Source organism: Lingula anatina, chromosome 1 (genome assembly GCF_051362555.1).
Source record: "Lingula anatina isolate TDL-2025a chromosome 1, LinAna3.0, whole genome shotgun sequence".
In the NCBI taxonomy this organism is placed as follows: Eukaryota; Metazoa; Brachiopoda; class Lingulata; order Lingulida; family Lingulidae; genus Lingula; species Lingula anatina.
The window spans coordinates 53,085,208-53,112,771 of NC_141767.1; the positions used below are offsets into that span (position 1 = coordinate 53,085,208).

At 37.6% G+C, this 27,564-nt stretch overlaps 2 protein-coding genes across 6 annotated transcripts; one reads left to right on the plus strand and one right to left on the minus strand.

The window, feature by feature from the left end:
• Positions 1 to 2,418: 2,418 nt before the first annotated feature.
• LOC106163885 (chitin synthase chs-2) lies at positions 2,419 to 15,558 on the minus strand. 3 transcript variants are annotated; one of them, XM_013541598.2, is made up of 9 exons: positions 15,386 to 15,558; positions 8,601 to 8,653; positions 7,697 to 7,806; positions 7,244 to 7,370; positions 5,311 to 7,090; positions 4,857 to 5,012; positions 4,058 to 4,546; positions 3,398 to 3,609; positions 2,419 to 3,021 (listed from the first exon to the last, which is right to left on the minus strand). In XM_013541598.2, exons 1-9 carry the CDS (start codon positions 15,402 to 15,404, stop codon positions 2,512 to 2,514), a joined length of 3,456 nt encoding a protein of 1,151 aa, XP_013397052.2. In that variant the 5' UTR covers positions 15,405 to 15,558; the 3' UTR covers positions 2,419 to 2,511. The 3 variants fall into 3 exon arrangements, with proteins under 3 accessions (XP_013397052.2, XP_013397053.2, XP_086858602.1); XM_013541599.2 differs by lacking the exon at positions 8,601 to 8,653 and having other exon boundaries at positions 15,386 to 15,557; XM_087002476.1 differs by lacking the exons at positions 7,244 to 7,370; positions 7,697 to 7,806; positions 8,601 to 8,653 and having other exon boundaries at positions 15,386 to 15,557.
• A 113-nt stretch (positions 15,559 to 15,671) lies between these two features.
• LOC106163886 (alpha-(1,6)-fucosyltransferase) lies at positions 15,672 to 25,607 on the plus strand. Of its 3 annotated transcripts, none has more exons than XM_013541601.2 (10): positions 15,672 to 15,834; positions 18,432 to 18,604; positions 18,898 to 19,116; positions 22,207 to 22,321; positions 22,614 to 22,851; positions 23,194 to 23,440; positions 23,707 to 23,886; positions 24,163 to 24,313; positions 24,604 to 24,754; positions 24,981 to 25,607. In XM_013541601.2, the coding sequence occupies exons 2-10, from the start codon at positions 18,453 to 18,455 to the stop codon at positions 25,205 to 25,207; spliced, it is 1,680 nt and encodes a 559-aa protein (XP_013397055.2). In that variant the 5' UTR covers positions 15,672 to 15,834; positions 18,432 to 18,452; the 3' UTR covers positions 25,208 to 25,607. The 3 variants fall into 3 exon arrangements, with proteins under 3 accessions (XP_013397055.2, XP_086858620.1, XP_086858619.1); XM_087002493.1 differs by having other exon boundaries at positions 15,740 to 15,850; XM_087002494.1 differs by lacking the exons at positions 18,432 to 18,604; positions 18,898 to 19,116 and having other exon boundaries at positions 15,700 to 15,834.
• The last annotated feature ends 1,957 nt before the right edge of the window (positions 25,608 to 27,564 follow it).

The following is a 27,564-nucleotide window of genomic DNA, read 5'->3' on the forward strand; positions in this document are numbered from 1 at the left end:
TGACAAACTATACTGCGCATTAGTTATTGAAAAAATTTAATTCAGTAAGATCCGATTGGTTGGACAAGTAGAAATGCCTTGTCACATGTTTGAGCTAGAGAGAGTGCAAAATCCAACATCTAACTCAAATGACCAGAGTTTGAAAAAGAGGGGGTCACTTTAACGCAATGTTTCGTTTTACGTGCTAATCGTACATATCAGAAATCGCGAAGTGAAACTTCGTGCCAGGGTCATTTCAGGTGGAGCATTAATGCGAGATTTTTGATAACTGTGTAATGCTTCCTGGAGGTACCGGTAGTCGCTTCTAGCACGAGAGGTTCCTAATCTGGTCATCTACATTGTATCTTGTATCAGAAACATCTGCTTGAGACTGTTTACGTGTTTTTTCGCAAATGAAAGAATATTTACAAACAAAAAACTCGAATAGACATGACGCAAGGTGAGTCAACCCAGAGAGTTTCATTGGCTTGGAGTTGTATACTTTCTAATCTTGTGTCAGCGTGAAAGATATAGATGCTTTCTTTCGCTACAGGCTTAAATTTCGAAATTTAACCGCTATGTGACTCCTTAATTCTACAGAAAAACGATATTTTCATACAAGTCTCATTAACTTTAGCTCATTTACATAACAAGTTACTCTATGGCAAGGGCGCTGAATAAATTCCTGAGAAAGCTGACGTTGAATCAATTCTCAGGTTTATGTAGCGCTATTAATAGTGACGAATAAAAAAAAAATAAAAATAAATAAAATTAAAAGAAATAAATGAACAAGCAAAAAACGAATGAATAGATGAATTTTTAAGAACGTTATACGAAGAAGATTGTTATCCACCAAACTGCAGCTGTGTCATTGACGTCATCCGGTGAGCCTGAGTGCACAATGTTATTGTAGATCACATGGACATTTTCCTTCTACTTTTATCACCCTTAATTTCTTATAACTGTTATCGCCCCTACCTATTTGCTTAGACATTTTTAGGTGTTACTAGTATTTGATTACAGTAATTGCTGACCGCATTTACTTCAGCGTGACGCTAGAAATAACTGGCTAACATCAAAGTGCATCGAGTCTGCCTTATCACACTTAATATTTGTGTCAAGATTTTATCCAACTCCCTTTTGGTCATTAGCCATATCCTAATTCTACTACTTCTACTACTACTGCATCATACTACATTAAAAGAAAATAGGAACTCGGGTATGTCTTTTTTCCATCAACAAGGTCATATGTTATTATTTTAACATGACAACAAATACAGCAAGTGTATTATCATCTTGTTTATTTTTTCTAAACTACATAGCGTTGCTTGTGACCTAGACCATTTCGTCAATGATTGAAATCACATTTAGTGGCAGATTCTGAAAAATATATCACACCTATTTTTCTCTCTTGAAGTTAAAATTTTGACCAGCAGAATCATACTTCTAAACCGTACCAAAGGGCACCAAATTTTTTTGGGGCCCTTGAGCAGGCCCCGAACCCCACGCCAAGGGGGCGATGGCCGGCTTTGCATCTGAGGCCTGTCGTTCCGGCCTTCAAATAATCCTGGATCCGCCCTTGGGTCGTAAGAGTGCAATATGATAATTATTCCACTTTTTGAAGCACCAACCTTCTAAATTGATAATACATACAAACTTAAGGCTTGGACCGTAAAAGGGTGAAAAAATATAAACATTATGTATTCTGATAAATTATTGAATAGGCTACCCCACTTTAATGTGCATTAGCCCATGTATTTTTAGTGGACACTAAAATCGGATATTTAGTAGCTTAGAACCTAGACCACATTTTATGGGCACATTTGGGAGGAAGAAAGCCAAGATATGTTGTTATTCTGTGCACATATTATTTTTAGTCTATTTATTGTCTTTACATACAAAAAGTCACGAAATGTCTGGAATCGCCTATAATTATTATTTTTATCAATATATTTATTATTATTATTATCTACCAGATTGTTTTCGTCTTTTTCTTCCCATTTCTGATTTAAAAATTAAGAAATTGCAGTGAATATATGAAATTTATGGGTTATCTAAAATTGCTTTTTTTGTCATTTTAACGATTTCACGATAGGCTATCAAAATCTGAAATCCATTCTTGATTACATTGGAACTCTTTAAACAGTTTTCTAGAGAACTATTAAGCTTTTATATTAGTGGTATGGTGCATGAATGAAATCCTGTATTGTGAAAAGATGTATTCCTCCAAAGGCATTACCGTAGGTTATTTTAAAGTTCCAAGGTTACCAATGGTAACCAAGATAAATTTCCTCTTGGACCCCATGAAAACCAGAAATAATAATTTTTTTTTGTGTGTGTGCGAAAATGTCAAACTTTGTAATATAATTTAGGGTGTTTAGCAAATTCAATGCTTTCATTTCTGAGAATCATTTTAAAAATGCAATAAAAAGTAGTCCATGTTGTTCAACAATTCTTTACTAGTTTTGTATAGAGTATAAACAACGTTTAAACAGTGAAATAAGTTATATTGTAAAAAACGTACCCTATGGATCAGAGAGTCGCAGATTCTCTGTCCACAGTTCTTGGATTTATCCAAACTGGAACATCAGGAAACAGTTTTTGACTGTAATGTGACAATGTTGCTTGGATGCGGTAAAAAGTCATAGAAAACATTTGGACACAATTAGAAATTAGAATCGTTATTAATACAAGACTATAAATGCGGGTATCTCCACCCCGTAGTGGCAAAAAAATCACCAAATACCACAACACGTTGCATACTATAACAATAAAAAGCGCATTGTTCCTCAGCATTGTCAATCCTCTGACTATCTGGTCCTTTCTCAAACCGAGGTTATTTCGTGTACCAAGAACGTTGTCTTGGAGACTCTTCCAGAATGAGAATTCTTCATGTGAAATGGGATTTATGAGATCCGCTGTGCAGACAAGAGGTGATGATTCCATATTCACTTTTGTAGAATCTACTAGGCTAATGTTATGGGTGGAATTTTTTACATGCCAGTCAGAGCTGCAGCACATTTGGATATGTGGGGCTTCATTCTGTAAAAGATGTAACGCAAATTATTAGCATTCTGTTCTCTTTTTTCTCTCACGTGAACCAGTCTTGATGCGACTAATTCTTTATACATTAGACCCGCTTGTTTGTCGTCCTTTTAGGGTATACACACTATATCTAAAGTAATTTGTGATTGAAACAGAAAAATATTAGTTTTATTTTAATTTATGCTGTTAAACATTGTGAAAAGAAAAATAGTGCTTGGGCGTTTTACCCATTCTCAACTTTTCTGTTCATTTATTAGTCAAAATCTTCATCTTGCGTAAGAAGTTCCATATGCATTTTGCTACGCCCTTTGGAAATAAATCAAATATTGGAATAAATCAAATATAAGTCAATTTAAAAGTCATTTTGCATTACCATTTCTCTTGTTCCCCAACTAAGGTTGGACATGTTGCAGACGGTATAAATTGGTAGCAGTAAATGTGTCACAGGATACAGCACCAGGAACGCTACCATATGACGCACAAGTGGTAATCGATCAGGGTACAGAAAAACGCAGTACAGTGTTTGTAATGAAAGAGCCAGCAACAAGTGACGGTTGTGAAAACCCATTGTTTCGGCAGAGAGCACTGAAAAACAAAAAGTATATGTCGTCAAAAATATTTACATATTTTGTTTTTTTTAGAAACGATATTGTTCGTGAATTCATAAGTAACATGTACTAGCAGGGGCATAGGTTGAGAAAAATGTTAGGGGATAGCTGCTTAAGGCCTACAGATCATCCAACCAGGTTAGTTGTGCGCCCGTGGTACTCATCTGGACGCTGACTGAGGAAAAGGTTAGATTTTGATTGTGAGAAAGGAAAAGCTAATCTGTAACACTTTATATGGATCTTCCCTGCCCCTGCCCTCACCCCACAGCAGCCTACGGTCCAGCTAATGTTATCTTATGTACAATATATTGCTCCTACGCCGTGTTTTGTAATTAAGTTTAAACATCATGATGAGTAGAAAAGTGCGATACCATTATAACGTTATACATATGTAATTTATCTTAAATGCTAAGTGTGTAACTTACGGTGCATGGTGTCATACGCGAGGTCCACAAACGATCCAAACAGCACTGCTGACATAAGGACCACCATTGCAAGTGACAAAAACCAAGTGAAGAGATCCTGTGTCCGCGGGGATGTAAACAGACAAACAATCATGTAAAAAAGACAAAGTCCACCCAAAGAGACGCTGGACGTCTCAAGAGAGATGCCACGGTCACTAAGGCTGGTCACTATCAATATGACTGTAGAGGCAGGGGTAACCAGACTCATGATAAATGACAGCAACTGGTACAGAAGGAAAAACAGATTAATGTGGCTGTTCTTCTTCATAAGTGTTATATAGTTCCAAAACATTTGAATGGTATTGGCGTAAGTTGATAAACTCCACCGCCGTCGCTGCTTGAATAGTTCGGTAATGCTCTCTGGACAAAATGTAGAATTACTGCAGAAATCATTGTAAGCCATCTTCCAGCCTTTGGACATGAGTAGCGTACACATCCAGCGGTCCTCGCCTGTCAACATGAACACAATACTGTATGCGGTTACGAACACTACTGATAATACCATCAAAGAAGGAGATATAAGAAAATTTAAAACGTCCAAATAAGAAGTGTAAGTCGAAGATGCAGGATAAGCCATACCAAGACCAAACATTTCTGCTCATATTAACCATTAACATCTGCTCACCAAAAACGCATTTTTCACTTTTTTTAACAGCTATAGAAATGAATCAGAATCATGTGCAGGAACAGAAAGTCTGCTGGTGACCGTTTTCTGTAAAGACAGACACTTTACGTCTTTTTCTGTTTATGTTTTACTAACCAGTATCTTTGGTGTATGCCTCAATGGGGGTTTGTACTGGTTCGCCAAATTTGTCAATGATGTTCTTCAAAGCACTTAGTCTGTAGAGACTGAAACAGCCAGGACAGCAAAGAACTGATCCCAGAGCGTTTTCAGTCGTTTTCACCATCCAGAAATCTGTTGAGAAGAAAAAAGTTTTTTTTAACATATTAGGTTAATATTGCTGTTAAGAACTATTCTCTGAAGACAGACCTTTTGTAGCAGAAGTTCAATAAGTGCATCACTTTAACATCAGGCATCGGATGGATAAAATTGACAAGGACAACTAGAATCTTAATGCAAGAATATCGCATAGTATTACATATAAATATACATATATTCATGTATATTACAAGGACACTTTTCACCTTACGGGATCTTAATCAAATGTGAAATTCATGCACTTGCGATGAATATGTAGGAAGTTCCCACTAACCGCTTGCATATTCAAACTGTTGGTACGCCACAAGAGGGTTCAAAGTTTGCCCAATAGGATGGGTCCATCCACACGCGCCGCCCAGATCACGCTCTTGGTTACACAGCCGCAGTAGAGACAATAAGTCTTCGTCTTTAAACTGCATGTCCGCGTCTGTAGCCAAAATATATGCAGTTTCATTCTGACTGATTTCCTCGTTTTTATTGCTCATCTCTGTTTTCGTTCTTCCGAGGTCTATCTCCACAAATGACTCGCTGAGATCAATCGCAGAATCATACTGATGTAGTAGAATTTGTGAGCCTGACTCGAAGTCATCACTGCACATGCTGTCCTCGCCACTTCCAAATCCGGCATCATCCTCGGAGGAGTCACCTAGTCTATCTGCGTGCTCAGCTTGTGCAGATTCTGCGTTTCGGTAATTGAGAATATAATGCATGTACATCACTTGACTCCATCTTTTTTTAGGTTTGAAGTTCACGACATCTTTTAAGTGTATGTATAGAGGTATATGCCCATCAATAAGCCATTTTACTTGAACTCCATATGGTGTGCCTTTGGTGTCTGGCGAACGAGACAACATCGAAGAAAAACGTTTCTTAATTAATTTCAGCAGCTGTGCTCCGTATGGGGTTAGGTGACTGTCTCTTGAGCCGTCGTCCATGAAAATATGTGTCTCCAGATTTACATTCTGAAGTTTTTTAGAAATGAAAATGTTTTTCAGGCTCAAAAGATACATGTTAACCTCATTCTTAGATTCGTGAAACATAGTGGTACAAATGAAAACTGTACTCTTGGAGTCTGCGTGCTGTAAATTCGCTGTTGTTTTGGACGTAACTATATCTGGGTGCTGTTGATTGACATTAATAAACTGTGTTAGAAAGACGCTGTTAAATGTTGGAGTTTTGAAAATTTGGTAAAGAGGACGCTGCAAAACATTTACCGATTTGGTATATTTAAGCATCTGAACGAGTGTTATGATCCAAATAACTATGCATATAATGTAAGCTGTTGCATCGTAGGATCCCTTTATGCAGAATTCCTGACCACCAGCAACACACCAGAACGTACAATAACTGCCTGATATGATCATTTCTATTATGGAACTCAATTTTAAGATGTGATCTTCCTGAGAGATTTTGGCACAAAGTATGAATACCAGATACGCGGCCAGTGCACTTGTTAGTTGAACGAACAACAGCGACAGCGTGCTAGAATCGATACCATTATTCCAAAGAGGAGCATCTTTGCTTACTATATTGTACTGTAACATAATGACAATTAATTTGAAAAAACTTTGGAAAAAGGATTTTTCCCACTTTGCGGTGTTAGTGTATCCGACATCTGTGTCCGCAGACTTGCTAGGATGTTCATGTTGCCATATAATGGCATTTACCAAAATGCCCACCACAAATGCTGCAGTTTGTTGCCATGGCAATGCTACCAATTTAGCAACCGTTGTCAAGACAATGGCAACGATTATCATTTTAGCTCCAGAGTGGAAATATGAATTTATAGACGAGGTAAGGACGTGGATCAACCTGTTGACGCATCGTACAAACGATAATGCAATGTATCTTATTTTATGAACTTTCAGGGTTGGCCTTAGTCTTCGAAATTTGTGATTCTGAGATGCCTTCAGTCCATCTTCACCAACGTTACCAAGTGCGACAGTTTGAAAAATATTTGGCAACAGTAGGAGAACGTGCGGTGGAAAGTTCGGGAAAATCTCCACTAGGAGTAAGAACTGGACAATAACCTCTGTCCCGGCCACAAAGAAACACTGGAAAAAAAAGCAAATTGTTCATATTGACATAATTCACACTTTTATTATTCAAGGAGTCACGTTGACAAAGTGCTGGTACTGTCGATGTACATGTAATTCTTCACCTTAATGAACAATTTCTCGCTTTGCTAATTAATATGCATAGTTTACCTTAAATACTTGAAATCCGCTTGGCCATGCATTTTTGTTCTTGAATTTGCTGACACTTATGTGCCAGAGAGACATTACTAAACAAAAAATTTCAGGAACGCTGAGAAGTAATGCAGTCGCATATGTTCTGAAAAAGGCAGTATTTGTTCACTTTAGCAGCATTCCATTGTCTTTGACATTTTACGTGTGCAACACCGTAATCCTAGATACCGGTATTTGCTATAAGGTTCATTCAAATCTTGTAGCACAGAATGATCTTGCAATTGTTTGTAAAGATAGGACAAAAATGTTTGTTGAAAACGATAGTAATTACTAATATCCTGAATAATCGAATAGATATGGAAAAAATGAAAAGCAAAATAGAAACTATATCCGGTTAAAAAATGTAATTGTATTGGAATATGCATGTCCGATGAACATTGTATTTTATAGGTCTTTATACTGTAGTTTTACCTTTCCACGAAAGAAATTTGGTGAAATCTGCCCGCCAGTAGCCACAGCGTGGACAGCCTGTGGATGGTAAGGCTGGTTACAAGGAGTGCGGTCAAAATTAGAGCGCAAGTCTAGAAATAGATATAGTTTTCACAGTTATCGCATCCGTCTTTAATGTCTTCTAAGAAATTTTATGCAAACAAAGCTGGACAACTTTTGCACAGGGATTGATTCATTTCCTTTTTAAAACTTACTCAAGCACACATAAGATATTTCTATTTATTTCGGGAGTTAAAAAGCTGTCTGTTGATTTATAAAGGAATTCGAATGAATTATTAAGGGTCATAGTTCAAGTGAATGATAAACGATCATTTCTACTATATGTTTAGCCCTCAACGTTGGTTACTTCGAGGAAATGTTGAAGAAATTCACTAAAACATTTCCTCTTGTTTGGCAAGACGAATTCAGCGCGTAGCTGAGGATGACAGTTAACGATGTTGATGAAAGCCGGTGAATATGATGAATGCTGAAGATGGCATTATATGAATACATCAAGGAAAAAGTTGTTAAGATTGTGTGCAGGAAATGCATTCCATCATCAACTGATGACAAAAATAAATATTAACGAAATGCCATTCATTATACTAAGTACTACATGTATTTATCACTAGTTCTTCTTGGGGTCACAGTTTCTGACCAAGCCTATAAAGGATGGAGGGGATGAGTTCTGAAAGCTACTTTGTCTTAGTTAATAACTTGTGGTTCTCCGTCACCCTGAGATTCAGAGGACACTAGAAAATCACCTCTCTACTATCAGCATGCCTGGTAGAAGAAAGGTGAGTTTTCAGTGTCCTTGGAAACCCAAGGTTGTCCAGGTGAGAAAGGGAGCAAACAGGTGGGAAAGTCGGTCAGTCTATTATCTTACCAGAGGCGTACGCATTCCTGCCTGCCTTTGTGTTGAGAACACTTTTGGTGCACCTGTAAGAGAGAGCAACTGAAACATTATTGTAAGACTGTAAACGCTTCACTTGTAGTATTATATAATGTTTTAGGGCTTTGCTCTAGGATTCAGGTTATCGCTGTTGTGCCTACTTCAATTACTGCGTCTAGCGGATTGACTCTATAGGAAATATGAACGAAAGACAAGCACGTCTCATCTTTGCACTGCCATTGATCATGCTTAAACTACAACACTATGCACCTGTCAGACTTCATATGTCATAAATGCCTTCCAAATTTAATTATAAGTCAGAGAAGAATTTCATCAGCTGTGTTATGTTATAAAAATAAAGTAGTAGTTTTCTTTTATTCAATAAACAGCTAAATATAGAACTTGTTTGGCTGATGAAGATGCTCAAGACAGACACCGGAATATTACAGAAAAACATTTTCAAATTTTTTTTTTATTGAAGGAGGAAGTAATACTTTTTTCTTCCAATTTCAAAATAACACGTGATAAAGATTTTTAAGGAATTGCGTCAGAATGGGCATCTTTATTTTTTTTAACAACAAATGAAAATCGTATCCGAAACTAGAAAAGCACTCCGAGAGCGCAGACCTCCGCCAAGACAGCAAAGTCTCCACCCAATGCCGTTTCACCCCTAAATTTTCATTCAATAATGATTCAGTTTTTTTATTTTTTATTATTGATTATTGATTGATTATTGATCCTGATTACCACCAAAAAACTTATCATCTGTTCCTTGGCCCACATCTGACAGTTCCTGGAAATTTCATCAAAATCGGTCCATAACTCTTTCTGTAATGTTGCTAACAGACAGACAGACAGACAGATAGACAGACAGACAAACTATCGGAACCAAAAACATAACCTCCTTGGGGGAGGTAACAAGAAGGCGGGGCTAAATAAAGTTTGGTAAACAGGGTTAAACGTTCAGTGAGGCAGTCAACTTGATGTGCATATAATGGGTCAATTAAAATGGAAATGGACTCAATGACGTCTACAAACGATGGAAAAACCGCCGGACACCCATCGTGCCTTAAATTCCATTTAATATAGATGTCCAGTGACATCATATAGCTATCCCTGGATCTGAAAAAGGCTTGTGAAATATGACACATGTTCTTAATGTATTTATTTCATGCAATTTCCGCTAAGCTTTGTTTCTTTGTTCATTCCTAGCCATTGTTATCAATCTCGGCTACGCTACACACTTTTGTTTCCTCCTGTTTTTTTTTTTTATTTTTTTTTTATTTTAATTATTAGGGACCACTCTTTTCAGTACATGCTATTTTTCACGGATATTCTTAACTACTGAAAACCACACAGTTTTGTTGGTATAACCACTAACTAGTTAAGTTCAAATTATACATGTATTTTGCACAAAAGGACAATTTGTGAATTCCGGGACACATGGCACAATGAAGGCGTAATACAGTGGGTTTACTGCTAGTTTCAGACACCTACATACTGAAATAAGGACAAAGAACTGTGAAACAAGTATTCTATTATCACTTAAAGGCTTCACTATGGCTATAAAGCACATTCATGTTAAACGAAGCTTTTTATCTGGAGCGACGATGCCATATAAGTTCATTTTCAGAACGAAATTGTTTGAGTTTCCATCAATTAGTCAAGCATTAAATATGCATAAGAGACGACGTCTGATTCAGCATCCTCTCAGAAGTGTTTATTCCCCTATTCTTTACTCAAGGTCACCTGAGTGATAACGTCAATTCCATACCCAAATTCTCGATGTACAAAAACTGTCAAAAACTGGTAAAAAAAATCAACCTGGAATATATGACAAAACCCTGGTAGAGGGTGCCGCCTTTCAGCAGTAAATACAGTCATATATCTACACTCTTATGACTGAAGAAAATGCCCGTGAAAAATAAAGAAGTTCTTTTTTTAATTAGGACATATTTTCTTCAATTTGATAGTACACATTAGTGCTACAAAATATTTCCATAGCGGGAAAAATGACAATATATTTACCTCCTTCTCATTAAATCTTGGTTTAGTTTGTACTGGACGTCTATTTGTATAATTGCTACTCTCTTTTTATCTAATTTATCATTCTCATCATACACTGTACCTTGACGTTATCGCGTAATACTGCGCCTTAGGGTAACGTTCTCGACAAAAAGAAGAAAAATTATCGGTTTGTATGACATCAATTTTACGACTTCTTAACAGTTGTACAGTTTGACACTTTGATAACACCGACGTTGCGGACACGTGGCCAGAAAATTGATGGTCTTAATGTCATTTACTCGTCTATTTATGTCTCTTCTTCTAATACTAATGCTATGCTGCTATGTTGTCTGAAAAACACCTTTATCCACCCACTACAAATGAAAATATTCCGTTTGAATATATGTAACTTTAAAAATTTAGCTTGATAATTGGGGGTTTGCCTCTGGAGAATAAGGTTTTAGCTCTTGTGATCTATCTCTTGCTTTTTCAGCTTTTTCTTCTTATCACACGTAGATAAATTGAAGCCTGGTACAAAACTTAAAAAGAAAATAAGTGTTAAAATGAGCATATTTTGAGGTCAAATGCGTTAGCGCGTTTTAATTAAAAATTACAATTGTACGTTTTAGTAGTATTTTGTCTGCTCTGGATCTTCCCTTGGCAGTCCCTTTTTTTTGTAAATTCAAGTAACGACAGGGTTAGTGAAAAACTTTGTAGCCTACCGAGTTTCTTTTCAAAATAAATAAATGTATAATGTTTCTGTTATGGAAAGTCATAGGTTTAAATTTTTTATCTGACAAATGCGTTTAGAACCATCAGTTTTCGCGTTTGAAGGGGTAAAACTGACAAATCTTAAAACGGAGAACGCAGCTAGGATTTGTAGGGTAAAATATAGGCTGTCAAGATCTAGTACTATGGAAGCGTATAAGTGCCACAACACACAACAAAATCACTCAACACACAACACAATTTTAACACGACACATTTAACTTCCCGACACAACACCAAAGAAAATCGCAACACAACACATTAACTTCTCGACACAACGGAAATAGATGGCGCTTTCGGCGCGGACGTCTTGGAAAAGCCGCGAAAACCCACAGAACGATTCTGTAAATGTTTCCTTATTTTCTCAAGGCATTTATAATAATGTGTCACTTTGGGGTCCCGGAAAAGCGCACTTTTAAAAACATTGTACTACAGAGAAGTTTTAATATCAGATAATTTGTTGTGAATGTTGCATATTCTATGCTGTGTGTTTGTGTGTGTGCGTGTGTGTGTGTGTGTATTGAGGAGGGGGGGGGGAGGGGATTATTGATGTTGAGAGTATTGAAACCGGAGGATATATTAGCTGGGGACAATCGGTGCGGATTTGACGGAAAATATAAGTGGAAAATTATGAAATTTTAGAAAATTTTCTTAACTTATAAACAGTAACAGGTTCATTCAAATTATCAGCTGACCTGAAAAATAGTATACCGTGAATCTAAAACAAAAAAATAAACCCAAAATTACAGAAAATAATAATAATTAATTAAAATTAAAAATAATAAAAATAATCTAAAAACTATAGCTAGTGTTCTAATTGTACTCAGACCGACCAATATCATATGTGACAATTTATACATTCAATGCACACCTGTACTTCATTAACTAGCATTTCATAGTAAATAGTAACACCGAACTTGTAATTTGACACATGAAGCGCTGAAGTTAGTGTCTAGTTTCTAGTTTCCAGTTTCATTTTTCAAAAACGAACCTGTCAACCAGAAACTAGTGTCGTTTTTCAAAAACGAACCTGGCAACCAGAAACTAGTTTCGTTTTTCAAAAACGATGCTGAGAAGCCAGAATAATTTTTGCGGAGAGAAACAGGGGTGAGCAGAGGGAGAGGCAACCAACGGTGTGCGTGTACCGCGACTAGGTAACTCTCACTGTGAAAGCCGGACAGGGCGTTACGGTCTCTCCTCGCCGTGCGCTGAGACCGAGACGGTCGCCGATCATTGCCTACGGTGCACAAGCAGCTTTCACCGCCGATGCCGGGCAGGGTATTCAGTGAGTTTTGGTTTTTTTCTCGCCGTGCACTGAAGACTAGATGACCGCCTCTACGAGGCACAGGCCGCCTTTACAGCGAAAACCGTGAAGGGTGTTTTGGTGGGGTTGGGGTTGGCGGAAGAGAGTGAAGGGGGAAGGGCCCCCAGGTTCTTCCTTTGTAGTTTGAGGTATCATTTTTAATTTTATTGAAAAAGAAAGTTTCTGGCTTTTCAGAATCGTTTTTTAAAAAAAGACACCTATTTCATTGACCGCTACCGTCTCGGTCTCAGCGCACGGCGAGAAGAGAACGTATAACACCCTTTCCAACTTCCGCAGAGAAGGTTACCTGGTCACGGTAGACTTTAATCGCGCGTTGCCTCTACTCTGTCCACTCCTGTTTCTCCCCGTAAAAAAACTATTCTGGCTTCTTAGAATCGTTTTTGAAGAACGAAACTAGTTTCTGGTTGCCAGAATCGTTTTTTAAAAAAAACGACACTGCTTTTTGGGCATCTAACCCAACCTAACCCTCAACCCCGCCTTCTCCCACCAACCTAAACACCCTGCAAGGCTTCCGCAGTGAACACTACTTGTGCACTGTAGACGCTTATCAGAGGGCGTCTCCGTCTCACCACACGGCGCTGAGAGTTCGTAACACATTGCCCAGCTTCCGAGATGAGAGTTACCTGGTTGCGGTAGCATGCCGGTTGCCTTTCCCTCTGTCCACCCCTTACCTGCTTTTCTTTGCAAAAACAATTCTGGCTTCTCTCAGAATCGTTTTTGAAAAGCGACACTACTTTCTAGTTGCCAGAATCGTTTTTCGAAAAACGACACTCGTTTCTGGTTGCCAGAATCGTTTTCGAAAAACGACACTGGTTTCTCGGCATCAGAACCCTTTTCAAAAATGCAATAAAATTAAAAAATTATATTTCAAACTTCAAAGGGAGTCCCCGGGGGGCCCTTCCCCCTCTTCAACCTCACCCTTATTCCCCCACCCCCACCCCCACTTCCCGGCTTCCGCTGTGCAGGCTGACTGTGACTGGTACAGACGGTCAACTCGGCCTTCCAGCGCGGCAAGGAAAGACCGTAACACCGTAAACACCCTAGCAAGCTTCTGCGATGAGGGTTGCCCGTACCCCGTAGGCAATAATCGGCGACCGTCTCGGTCTCAGCGCACGTCGAAGAGATACCGTAAGAACATGCCCGGCTTTCGCGATGAGGGTAATTACCTAGTCGCGGTATACTTGCTGCTGCTTGCTTCTCCCTCCGTCCACCCCTGTTTCTCTCCGCAAATACGATTTTGGCATCTCAGAATCGTTTTTGAAAAACGACACTAGTTTCTGGCTGCCAGAATCGTTTTTCGAAAAACGACACTGGTCTCTGGGCATCAGAAATGTTTTTGAAAAATTCAATAAAATTAAATATTATACTTCACTAGGTTCAAACTACCTAGTGAGATCCCGGGGAGTGGTGGGGCTTTTCCCCCTCCCCCCCCCCCTCTAACCCCACCTAAACAATAGTTCAGCGGTGATTGCTACCTGTACGCCGTAGGAGATAACCGACTACCGTCTCGGTCTCAGCGCACGGTGAGGAGAGGCTTCTACGGTGAGGGTTTAACTGGTCGCGGTAGAAAATAATATTCACAGGTTGCCTCTCACTTCCTCCGCCACTGTTTCTCTTTGCAAGAACGATTTTGGCTTCTCAGAATCTTTTTAGAAAAACGACACTAGTTTCTGGCTGCCAGAATCGTTTTTCGAAAAACGACTTTTTGAAAAACGAAACTTCAGCGCTCTATTTGACACTGCATACACTATTTGACATTTCCAAATTAAACTGAATAAAACAAAACTTGTTCCTGTGCTCACATGAATTGAAATTCCAATATTGTAACAGCCAGATAGACTACATGTTATTTTTAACAGTATGTGATGTTTTTATGCTATTATCAATATATTAATTATATAGAACAGCCCTTGAGATTACATGCTTACAAGCATAAAGAGCAAAATTGCAAGTGTTAGAATACATTTACTGTACTAAATAATTTAGATAAGATACATTGCATTGATTATCAAATGTTTATGTTGCATTTACAATATTAGAATTTCAATTTATGTGAGCACAGGAACAAGTAACGATATATCCCCCGGCTTCAATACTCTCAACATCAATACCCCCCCCCCCGCCCTTCAATACACACACACACACACACACACACACACGCACGCACACTGCATAGAATATGCAACATTCACAACAGATTATCTTATATTAAAACTTCTCTGTAATACAATGTTTTCAAAAGTGCGCTTTTCCTGGACCCAAAAGTGACACATTATTATAAATGCCTTGAGAAAATAAGGAAACAATCACAGAATCGTTCTGTGGGTTTACGCGGCTTTTCCAAGACGTCCGCGCCGAAAGCGCCATCTATTTCCGTTGTGTCGAGAAGTTAATGTGTTGTGTTGCGATTTTCTTTGGTGTTGTGTCGAAAAGTTAAATGTGTCGTGTTGAAATTGTGTTGTGTGTTGAGTGATTTTGTTGTGTGTTGTGGCACTTATACGCTTCCATATAGTACACCCTTACAAGACTTATCCCGTCTTCCGGGTCCCCGAATACATTCGTTTTCAACATTTGATTATGCAACTCAATCTGTTTTCATCTGGCGACGAGGCTATGAAATGTTATATTCAATATTAAATTGATTCTTCTGTAGAAAATACGAAGCTGATATTCGTTTTACCTGGTTTAGTGATTTCCATTCTCAGTTCCCCTTGCCGCCTCAATAAAACATTTTTTCACTGTGCGTCTGACGCCGAGCCTAGTCCATGAACTTTATTGGGTTCTTGAAAATCACCTGCTATTTATACTAGCTCGCATTTGATTTGGTGTTTCATAAAATTTGCATATTCATATCACGAGCTGTCCACATGTTGAATTGTTTTCTCGGGTCACTATATTCCGCCACCAATTAGAACACGCTTGAATTAATCAGGAAACATCCCCCTCCTCCTCCACTTACGTTTTAAATATGTATATCCGCCTCGGCGGTACAGCGGGGAGCTTTTTTGGTCGTGATAACGCCGATCTTATTCATTTAAACGAGCGAAACGAACTTGTTAAGAGGCACAGATTATAAAGACATTTATAAAAGATTCGACGGTGACGATTAATTCCTGTCTCGGAATACAAGTAAGCAAATTTACACGTATGTTATCAATGTATATCTTAATCATATATTACAGCGTTGATCTGTTTTTTCTTATTCAGAAAGGAGGTACATTAATTTTTCACAAGAAAATGAACATACTAAAATAGTAGGCCTAAATCTAAAGATTGTAAAATTAGGCCTATGTACAAATGAACCTTAACACCACGAGTTTGCTTTTGACATCGTACCAGTTATTTTAATATTTAAAGTATCAAAAAAGTATCTCTCATGGGTTAATACTTTATTCATGATTATGGTTGTTGCCGATCTATATAAAAAGCCAAACAGCCGTAACAAGCATTGATGTCTTTATCTACATCACTTCTTCTCTTTCTTTGTTTTTTCCACATTAACACAGCCACTAAAAAAAGAACCTACCGACCTTAACAACCACATATTTTAAAACTTGAGAAGCGTTAAGTATTCTTTACAGTAAGGTGTGGTTTTGGCATGACACTGAAACTGACACCACATATGTACTTGTACAGCAATTTACGTTCATCAAGTTACCTTAACGGCATTCCCTGTGCTGTTCTCGAGTGTGGAGACAAATTATGCAAGCATGCCTGACTAGACCCGAGTGATTGTGTGTGTGTGTTGGGGGGGGGGGGGGAGGTTAGATCCGTTCGATTCACCTCTGTTGACGTGTTAATGCTTACTTGTTTTACATGGGACCGCGAGATGGCATCGGATAACGTCAGAGTTAGGTTAAATTAGTGTCAGTCTTAAATAGCTAGCGCTGTCGCTTAAGTATGGGCATGCTGCAGGTGCACTCAGGCAAATTCACGATTTAAATGTTCACCAGATTTTGTGCATGCAATCCAAGTGCGTCTGTTTACCCATTTAGTTTTTGTGTACCTAAGGTGACCTATTATCGCCATTTGATGATCCTTAAATTACAATCCTTGTATCACAAAAGATGGGCACTTTGCCATTTCACCCGTGGAAATAGTTGGTTTCCTTGGGCTCGGTTCAGACGTACCTAGAGGTCATGTAATGAAACGTGTTCCTGAAGAGAGGTCTGTGTAGGTCTTTTCTTTTTTATGACAGCGGTGTTCAGTTATTTACCTAACATATAAAATATACAGTCATGGTTATTACTCTAACAAGTGAGTGTTTTCTTAAAATCAATCATCAAATTTTCGATGACCATTCAAATATCAAGTCTGTCTCAAATGGGCAATTCTGCAACAAAATGTGTTTCGCTTTAACGAGAACACACAGGTAGCTTGTTTACACTTGTCAATCGTGAGTTAAGTTTCCTGATCACAGGTTCGGATAAAAATAGACAGGAAATCATTAAATAAAATATTGCCACTTCCCGTTTTTGCTAATGAAATGTACATCACACCTTTTAATATAACTTATGTGACGTGTTGTGGTTTTTCTATGTAATGCTGTAAGAATACTATTAATAGCTGCGCCTGTGAATCAATTTAATCCGAAACTAAATACGAAACTTTTACCTGAAAAACGCTGCTATAAGTCAACAACGAGGCCGTACAACACTCTTGTTAAGAATATCAAATCTATGAAAAAACTGTAGCCACGTCTTGGTTACCAGGTGAAAGCTCGAGGTGAAAATAGTTTTGTCTTATTTTGAACGTCTAGGCACATATTAAACGTAAGAAACACACTGTTTATTTATGCCGTCGCTTCCTACTTGACTATTTGGCGGGATTGTTTTATTACGGTGACGTATTAATGTTGCGATAAGAAGGAACAGTTCTTGGATGAGAGTTCTTGTTCATTTTATGAAGAGACAGATTGCAAATTTTCCGGAGCATTTCTTGTTCAAATAAGTGATTACACTAGCTAGTCAAAAACCGATACCATAATCAATTACTTTTCGCCCCACCACCAAAGACCGTACAACCAACGAGGCCGTACAACACTCTTGTTAAGAATATCAAATCTATGAAAAAACTGTAGCCACGTCTTGGTTACCAGGTCTTGGCTACCAGGTTGCTCTCTGTCAGGGGCTTTGGATGATTCCCAGCTTTCTCCCAGTTGTTTTAGCTCTGCCTCGACAGTCCTTTTCCACGTGGTCTTAGATCTGCCTCTTTTCCTGCGTCCCTTTCTCAGTACATGGCCAATCCAATTCCATCTCCTTGCACCGATTACTTTATTCATGCTTCTTTGGTTAGTTTGTTTTAGCAGATCTTGAATTGATTTAGTCCTTGGCAGGTATATGTAGACTTAAATGAGTTCAAGGTCTTTGTATACATCAATAAAATACCGAAAATTAAAAATAAACTCGATGGTTCTGATACTGTCACAAAAATTGAATAAATAAATGTTGAAATAAATGAAATGATTATAAAGAGACAGTAATAGAAGAAAGCTTAAGAGTGTCGAGTTTTAATCATTAATGACAGAACATGAAAATGAATGAACAAATCCTGGACTGACATAAATCATAGAGATACAAGTTTATTGTAAAAGAACGTTACGTTTACCCGACATAAAGTCAATGGTATAATGTATGTACCTAACTACCTGCAATCTTTTTATTGTACATAATAAGGTTAATAGCCAATAATATCCATTGCACTATACATGTATTATCCCCTTACAGAGACACTAACAGTGAATCGGTATGCAGAGGGTCTTGTTGCGAACTTTGGGCTCGATTTTACTTGGGTTTGGCTGTGTGTGGTTGCTGCTGATGGGCTACCTGGCTATGACGCCGCAAAGGAGAGATCCTTACCTTGAAATATTGCCCCGGGTAGAGGAGGATTTTTTTGAAGGGTGCGTCTTGTCTCCACGTCGTGGTTTCTTGTGAAAAGTAAAGCTATTCGTCGTGACAGACACAAGATTGTAGTCATGACACGTGTGGCTTGTAAAGTGATTAATGAAATCGGTGCGGGAATAAAGATAAAACAACAATTTAAGTATATTTTAAAGTATGTTTTAGGTATTTTTTTCTAAATATTACTATGGATCTGGTTATTCAAAAAGCAACAACATAGTATTCTATTCTCAGTTATGATGTGTTTTATTAATTTACAGCGAGTGCATAATGACTAGTTTTTACTCTACAGCAACGTTAACGGAGCGGTGAATATTTTGCATTCCGACGGCAGTCCAAGTGTCCAATACACCCAAATGGTACGGGTGATGAGCAGCAGCGTGGACACTTTACACGAATACCTGACCGCAAAACTTAACCTCATAAATCGATTAATAGAAAAGGATGAAGATAAGACCTCAATCCAAGGGCACCTTTATGACGTATTACGGGAGGGAAGAGAACAGTTAAGGTATTTCGGACACTCTTCACGCTGTATAATGCAAAATTGCACCAACAACAATGATACATGTACTTACGTTTTTTTTTATTCATTCATTTGGAATCTAAATTCCATCAAAATGTTCAGTAGACTTTATACAGATAATACTTAAAAGTGCATGTAAATCATTAAGATATACAATATTTAGAATATCCTGGATTTTTAAAAAAGCATTTTTTTATATACATGTATGTAATCAATTACGAAAAATGTCCTCAAATATAAAATGTATCAACTAAAAATGATTTAACTCGATCTTAAAGCGACCAGCCGACTTAGTTGAGCGAATTTTAATTGGTAACTTTTTCAATTCTATGGGACCTTTAGCACTAACGCCCATATTAACCACAAAATCCACGAATTAACCAACATATCATAAAAGTATTTACCACTACCAGAGCGATTCCTAACACTTACATTCATCCGCTCTGGTAGTGGTAAATACTTTTACGGTGTGCTGGTTAATTCGTGGGTTATGTGGTTAATATATGGGTGTTAGTGCACCTGTGCTAAAAGATCTGCGGGTAGTGTTAGTAAACGCCTAATCCGTTTATAAAGCCTGGAGTTGTCCCCTTGGGTTATAGGACGCAAGTACCACAGTTCTCAATTAAAAGTTCAACTGCTGATTGCAAGTATTGGTTGAAAGATTGCAAAAAACTTATCGCTTCGGTAATTTAGTCCCACATCAATCATCTTATAATAATCATCATAAACTAGACTAAGAATTTGAAGAAAAGGGTAATGAATAATGGCTGGGATATACATGTAACTACAAGCTCAGACTTTTTATCTTTCATTTTAAATGTTTTTCTTATCAGCCACCTTTTGCAGAATAACAATACACTTACAAAGTTTTTTTACTAGATTCCCCAGGGTTCTCTATATTGCATCAGATGTATTTCTGTGTATCGTCCTCAAAGCTATAATAGCCAATTCCGTGGTATCGTAAATGAATTGGTAAGATGCTAGCGGTCGAAAAACGCTACCTTGCGGTTGACCAAAAGCTAGTTATAATATGTTTGAGTGTATTCATCGACATAAACCTGTCTGGATCGTCCTGTAAAATAAAAGCACAAGCGACGGATCGCAGAGTCCTTGATTCCGACATAGTCATCGAAAAAAGATAGACATGATTCGAGATCATCCGTGTTGAAGGCCGCTGATAGGTCTAATAATAACAGAATGGTAAAAATCTGGTCATTAAGCCTGAAAGTTATCCTCTTTTGAAGTGTATACATGTATATACATGGCGATTTTCTTGCATCTTGTTTTAATCAGCCCCTTTCACGGAAATATTCAGACTTGACATTTAATATGGAATATTTTTTTCCAAATCACTTTTCATCAAATTTTTCCTATTTAACTGACTGATAAATGAAAATAGGGATTAAAATCGTGTTTTAATAACTTTAAATAATCTCTTCGATGTCATTGTGACATCAGTTCATTAATTGAATTCGCCCGTGAAGCAAACAAAAATACATTGCCTATTTTATGTCATACAATAACCATTAAAATCGGTATTTTGGATCTCCATATTTTACAAATTATCGTCTGTAAAAGAGTTACACGCCCCACAAAGGACCCTCATGTCAGTGTCTAATCACAGCAACGGTCGCTGTTACGTCTGACTTGGTCTAGCTGCTTCCAGGTCTCTCAAGCGGCAAGGCATTTCTTGGGATAGTTTTTTAGAGTTCAATCTGGAATAACATTCCAGGCATTGGTCAAAACCTGTCCAATTTGGTTCAGTTTTGTCGCACGACATGTAGGCCGTTGGTTCGGCTAGTAATGGCCTACCCACATATTGTCTATGTGGTTCAAATTTGGCAATATTGATGACCAAGGTTGCTGCTCATTCTGCTGGTTCTGTAAATTATCTGCTAATAAAAGTGCTATGTGTGAACTGGCACTTTCACCGTGCTACCTAAAATTGTTCCTAAGGCGCCTCCTATCAAATGATAGTCAAGTGGTTCCCAGATTATTCCTTTATTTGATCTGGTTCAGGTTTTCATAGATGACTACTATTGGTGTTTTGGCACCAATGTTGTATCCAGTCCAAATACTGACGCTGTCAATGGCCCTAGTCACTTTATAGACTCGACACACTCTTCATCATAGGCCTCTTCTGGATGTCTGTAAACTCTGTTTTGACTAGTTGAGCGGTACAGGTGAAATCTGACCTCAGTAAAGAAAGCCACGCGATTTCAGTGTTCTACCCAGAAACGGTCATGGTCCCCAGTTCATTAAAGAAACAGACGACGCTGTTTTGCCGTTTACAGTGGGTTCCCCGGAGGTCGTCTGGTATTCTAACCTGCTAAAACAAGTTTATTGTTCGATAAGGGCCTTGAAAAACGCGTTTTGACAGCAATTTACCCCTCATTCTGAACGGACTGGGTGTTTTTTGTTTAGTTGCAGCACCATATCCCGAAAGGCAGTGAGTCCTGTACCCTGGTGGGAAGATTTTGATACATTGGGTGTGGCCTCTGTGTAGGTACATCAGTCTGGGCATTACTCTATAAAACTGTGCGGACCGTTCTGTTTGGCGCAATAATCTGTCTGGCAATGTCTGTCTTTTTAGCACCATTCTACCACAGATAAAAATTTTTATAAATCACCACTTAGTTCTTTTTACGCACTGCAAAACCGACCGCTTGCATGCAAAATTTCAAAAAATTTTTATGCAATAGTTGCCGACATATAGATACTTTTTTGACAGAACCATGCTTTGGCACACCCAAGCATGAACGAGTCCAAAGGAGCACTACCCAATTAAATCATTGTATAATACACAATACAGCAGTGCAATAGACATGGTAGTCAGTTCATTAGTAGCGACACACCTGACTACACACTTCTCCATTCACATATCTTATATGAGATCGGATTTTTTTTAAATAAAGAATGCATTTTTACCAAGGCATACCTACGAAACTAAAATATTCCACATTAAATGTCAAGTCTGTATGTTTAGTCTTTTGGTCAGGTTAAAATGATTGACATGAATTGGTTTAATAATTGTCAACTAGTATCACGTAATAAACTGATGATTCTTATTTCCAGTCACATGGTGACGGGAATGAAAAAACTGCAGGAAAGTGATGGGTTTCACACTTGGCGGCAAAAAACATCTCGTGATCTTGGTGCTTTAGTTCAAAGACGACTGCAGTTTTTACAGGTGCGCTTTTTTCTTTTTTAGAAAAAGAACTTAATTGTTTCAATACATATTTACTGAGGAATAAGTTTGTTGTTGCCTCTTGTATAATGATGATAAAAAGTAAATAGTTTCTTGACAATTTCTCTCGATAAAATTGGAGATGAAGGGCAATTTCCGAAACAAACAGTTTTGTCAAACAAATTATATGATATAAAAGTGCCCTCATAGTGATGGGAGATTCATTTCTAGGAGTAATGAGTCTGGAAATAAAAAAATAAAAAAATCAAAAAAGAAAAAAAATCGTATTTTCCAGAATCCAGAAGACTGCGCAAAAGCCAAAAAGATAGTTTGCACCCTGGATAAGGAGTGTGGGTTTGGCTGTCAGATGCACCATTTGGTTTACTGCTTGGCCACGGCTTACGAGACGGAGAGGACATTAATTCTGAACAGCAAGGGGTGGAGATACGCCAGTGACGGCTGGGAGACAGTGTTCAGGCCGCTCAGCAATACCTGCACGGATGATTCTGGCTCAAGCAGGGCGAAGTGGGGAGGTATCTCTCTCTCTCTCTCTCTCTCTCTCTCTCTCTATATATATATATATATATATATATATATTTGCTTACGTACTTGCTTATTTTATTCCATACTTACTAAAAGCTTGAAATCCTACAGAAGTATGTATATGCATTTAAAAGTAGCACATACTACAGTACTAGAATTATGGTCGGTGTTTACAAAAAGCCGCTTTAGTCATGCAGAAATGCACGGTTATGCAATAAATTTATAGGGTGAAACAGTCAGAGATAACTGGGTTTGTTATTTATCACACACACAGAAAATGGATATCACGGTGAAAATCTATTTGATATATAATTTACTCTTTTTTGTTTTAGGTACCAACCACATAAATGACACACAGGTCATTGACCTACCGATCCTTGACATCGTGAAACCGTTACCGCGGTCGTTACCCCTCGCCGTACCGGAAGACATTTTACGTGATTTACGTCTTGTGCATGGTAACCCAGCAGTATGGTGGGTGGGACAGTTGGCTCGATATCTTTTTCGTTTGCAGCCTAAAACCAGAAACTACATATCAGGTGCTGCTCGGAAACTGAATTTCCATGGTATTGTTGTAGGGTAAGTGTATAAAAAAGCACACGGGATGTCTGGATGCCTGGACAAATCTATCGCTAGAGAATATTATGTTGTGAAAAATGAAACATCTAAACATCCAGCAAATGTCATTTCAGAATCCAATTTTTGGGCGATGAAAACCAATAATAATAATAATAATAATAATAATAATAATAATTCATGGAGCATGAAAATGTTTGCCCCCCCCCCCCTCACCCACATTGCCCCAGTTAGAGTCAGTCGAAGATAACGAACACCTTTTCTTGTAGTGTCCATATCAGAAGGACCGACAAAATAACTACCAAGGAGGCCACTCGACATGAATTAGACGAATACATGTCGTTTGTAGAAGACTATCAGCAGATGACTCAATTTTCAAGGCCAGCCCATCTACCTCGTGTTTACCTCGCAACAGACGACCCTGATGTGGTAGCAGAAGCCAGAAGAAAGTGAGCGCGTTATTTCTATAATGGCAATATCTTATTATATTAGAGCAGTTATGATCGAAATAAATAAACGAATTCTTTGATTGATTGATTGATTAAAATGTTCATAATATCACATACGTTTTTCTACGAGTAAAGGGGAAAGATCAAACCTTCAACAACACCTAGAAGATATAACTGAGAAGAAATAGTTTGCCAGACATAAACACCTATTGCACAGTAAATGAAAGACGAAAACAGAGCTAGCACTGATGTGCATTCACTGTTTTTCATTCACAGATATCCTCAGTACAGATTCTTAAATGATCTCTCTACATCAAAGTCTGCAAGCGAAGAAACGCGATACAGTGAGGCGTCGCTACTCGGTATTATAATGGACACATATTTCTTGTCGCGAACCAACTTTCTGGTTTGCACCTTCTCATCTCAGGTGAATAAATTTCTTTCTGAGTGATTGATACCAGAAATCTTGAAATGCCCAGCTCATTTGATTGCTAACACTTATATTGTCGACCGAAGTTTCAGAGTAAAATCTCTCGCCATTTGTTAATTTGGTGTTTTGTCTACCAAAATAAACAACATGGTTCTTATTGAAACTAATTTAATCTTATTTAAAGATCTAATAGGATAAATATTGCATATTAAATTATAAAAGCGTTTTTTATCGGTGTTAAGTTTTTATATGATTTCTTTCAACGTAAGGTTTTGAAAACAATTTAGGTTTGCAGGCTTGCATACGAATTAATGCAGACACATCACACTGATGCCTCCGCCCAGTATCGGTCGCTGGACGACACATGGTATTTTGGAGGCGGAAGTCACCAACTAAGGGAAATTCTTCTGGCCCATATTCCTCTGAAAGACGGGAATGGTAAATAGAAGTTAGCTTTCAATCTCTTTCTTTCATTCTCTCTCTGACTCTCTCTCTCTCTCTCTTTCTCTCTCTCTCTAACAAAAAGAAGCACAATACAATGTTACTGACAGAAAATACAAATCTACATACAGTTAGATAAAACAATAATATACTTTTCACATATCTTTTTTCTCGCTGAGGTTGTTAGATAAAATATTTTAATGATTTCTTTTCTGTCTTTCAGGTGAATTAAAGCTTGAGCCAGGCGACTTAGTGTATTCTGCAATAGACAATCACAATGGTTATTCAAATGCTAAATCTCTAAAGACCGGCGAAATTGGACTATTCCCTAGCTACAAAGGAATATGGGCTTCTAAATCAGTAAAACTACCGACATATCCAAATGCAACCTTTGTAGATCACGCAAAATTTTCGACTTCAAATGCCTCAAATGTAAAATCAGAAAAATAGAAATTAGTGTATAGTAATTATGGTAAAGCAGGCTTTACTGTTTACGTTTATTTTATGTGATACTTTTTTATCACTTGCAGAGGACAATAAACTGTTTTGTTTATCACGTCGTGCAAAATATTACAAATTTGCCCCTTTAAAAGGCTAATTTGGTCACCTTGACAGGTGTTTACAAAGCCTCTGTTACCGGGCACGAATAAACAAGAGCACGGTCCGTCGTGAACTTAAGTCCAGTGACATGAAATGGGATTTAAAAAACGAGTGTATATTTACAGATTTCTACCCTTCGTCGACAACTCTGCTGTTAATTAAATGCGTCACGACAACATGCTTCATGGACATAAAAGTAGTAAGATAATATATTTAAAATGATTCATTATTAAAATGTACGACAAACTCATCGTAAGTAAATCATTGGTAAAGAGCAGGTAATATACCACCAGGATGAATAATGCCGTTCATTTCAATGACAAGATGATTGGAAAAATGTAATCGAATCGGGCCGACAGCAATGTAAAGCTCGATCAATGCTTATTGTGATGTAAAAAACATCAATTACTAACTCAAGTGGTCCTTTTCAGATTGTTTCTGCAAACAAATACTTCCCCGCTCGGGACTTAAAGGGGCGTTGAAAAGATCTCCCTTCTAAAGTTTAGCGTGCACACGAGCCGTGCAGGGATCGTGAAGATAACGTGTTGATTCACCCTGTTCCACCTTGAATGCCCGATAACTGCTTATGTCCAAGATAAATATCACAGGCCATATGACAATCGAGTCCAGTACAAAAAGGTTAAACTCTTCTCTTCAGTCTGCCCCTGTGCATGTTGTGTGTCCGAATCACATGTCTCGTATATGTAGTTTCCGCTCGAGTTGATTAACAGTGATAAAAAGGATGACACGTCAAAAAGGAAACATACAATTACAAAAATAAAGTCAATGGATTGAACCATTTATAGGTTTGAAAAATTAGAACAACATCTTTCAGAGAAGGTAACACAAACTAAAATTGTAATTGGAAAACAAACTAAAATCGTAATTGGAAAACAGAGGTAAGTAAGAAAATGAAAAAAATCTTATACAATGCATTGTAGAAGTAAGAAAGTTACCACATATGTGACGAGTAATAATAATAATAATAATAATAATAATAATAATAATATATTTGCATATGTACAGTATGAATTTTTGGTAGTTTTATAGTTATTTGGCTAAAATAGATTTCCTAATGATATTTTTAAGAGACAGAATAGATATAAGTGATAAGGGCGGGTGTACCCCTGCCGAGCCTAGAAAAAAGACACTCATTTTCTGCCACCAAATGACCCCACAGCAGCCTCAACACTTCACTTGTCAAGTCTTGTTTAAGTATATACCTCCCACCTATAACAAATGTATTAAATCAAGTTTAGAGTGATAAACTTGCCCTGTATAAGACTTTCATTGGATAATGCGTAGCTGGTAAAATGTCCCTTTCAGTTGAAATAACTGGATATTCATTGTTAAGCACACTCGAACTTTAGCGGTGTTTTACGGTTGCAATCATAATTTATTGTGTCTTTTTGAAGTTGAAATAACAATAAATTATGATTGCAACCGTAAAACACCGGTTTAGTAGCAGTGTGCTTGACATTTAATATTCATTAGATTTCAATTGTCTTTTTTTCATCAATATATGTACCTAAGAAACTAAGAAAGACATCGCAAATATGAACAAAAATGTAAATGACTTTTATACCGTAAGCAATTCATAGTATGATTATGCATTCAGTTCTGCGGCATTATCTAACGTGTTATAATTTTAACCCTACCCTCTACATATACACGAGTGGAGGGTGTGCACCAAATAGCTTGTCTGGTTTGTCTTATTTTAAGATTTTTTTGTCGTCAGTTTATGTATAAAATTTTCACCATTTCATTATCAATCGTCTCTGGGTAAATGGCACACTTCACCGGCTGCAATATTGATCAATTTTAACCATTCAGTTTAGTACTTGTGAATTGTATAATTGTTCGCCCGTTTGACTTTACGTCCGTCAGTTCGTATAAATTATTAAATATGAAATGATTCGTTAAAGTAAACGTAGAAACACTTGCATAAAAACGGAATGGTGTTATGAATTCAAAACCGAGCAAACAGGCATGCAGATGTACATTTATTTGGAATCAATGAAATCAATATCCTTACGGGTAATACATCGTTTTGCACGTGTTTCATTCTGATGTACACAGATGTACATTTAATGTCAGTTTCAACTATCAATCCACTGCCTTTTATAATGAATCATTGATTCTTAGAAATGTAAATTTTCATGACAGACTGCATTTTTCTTGCCAGGTATATTTTATTGCAGTAGCTG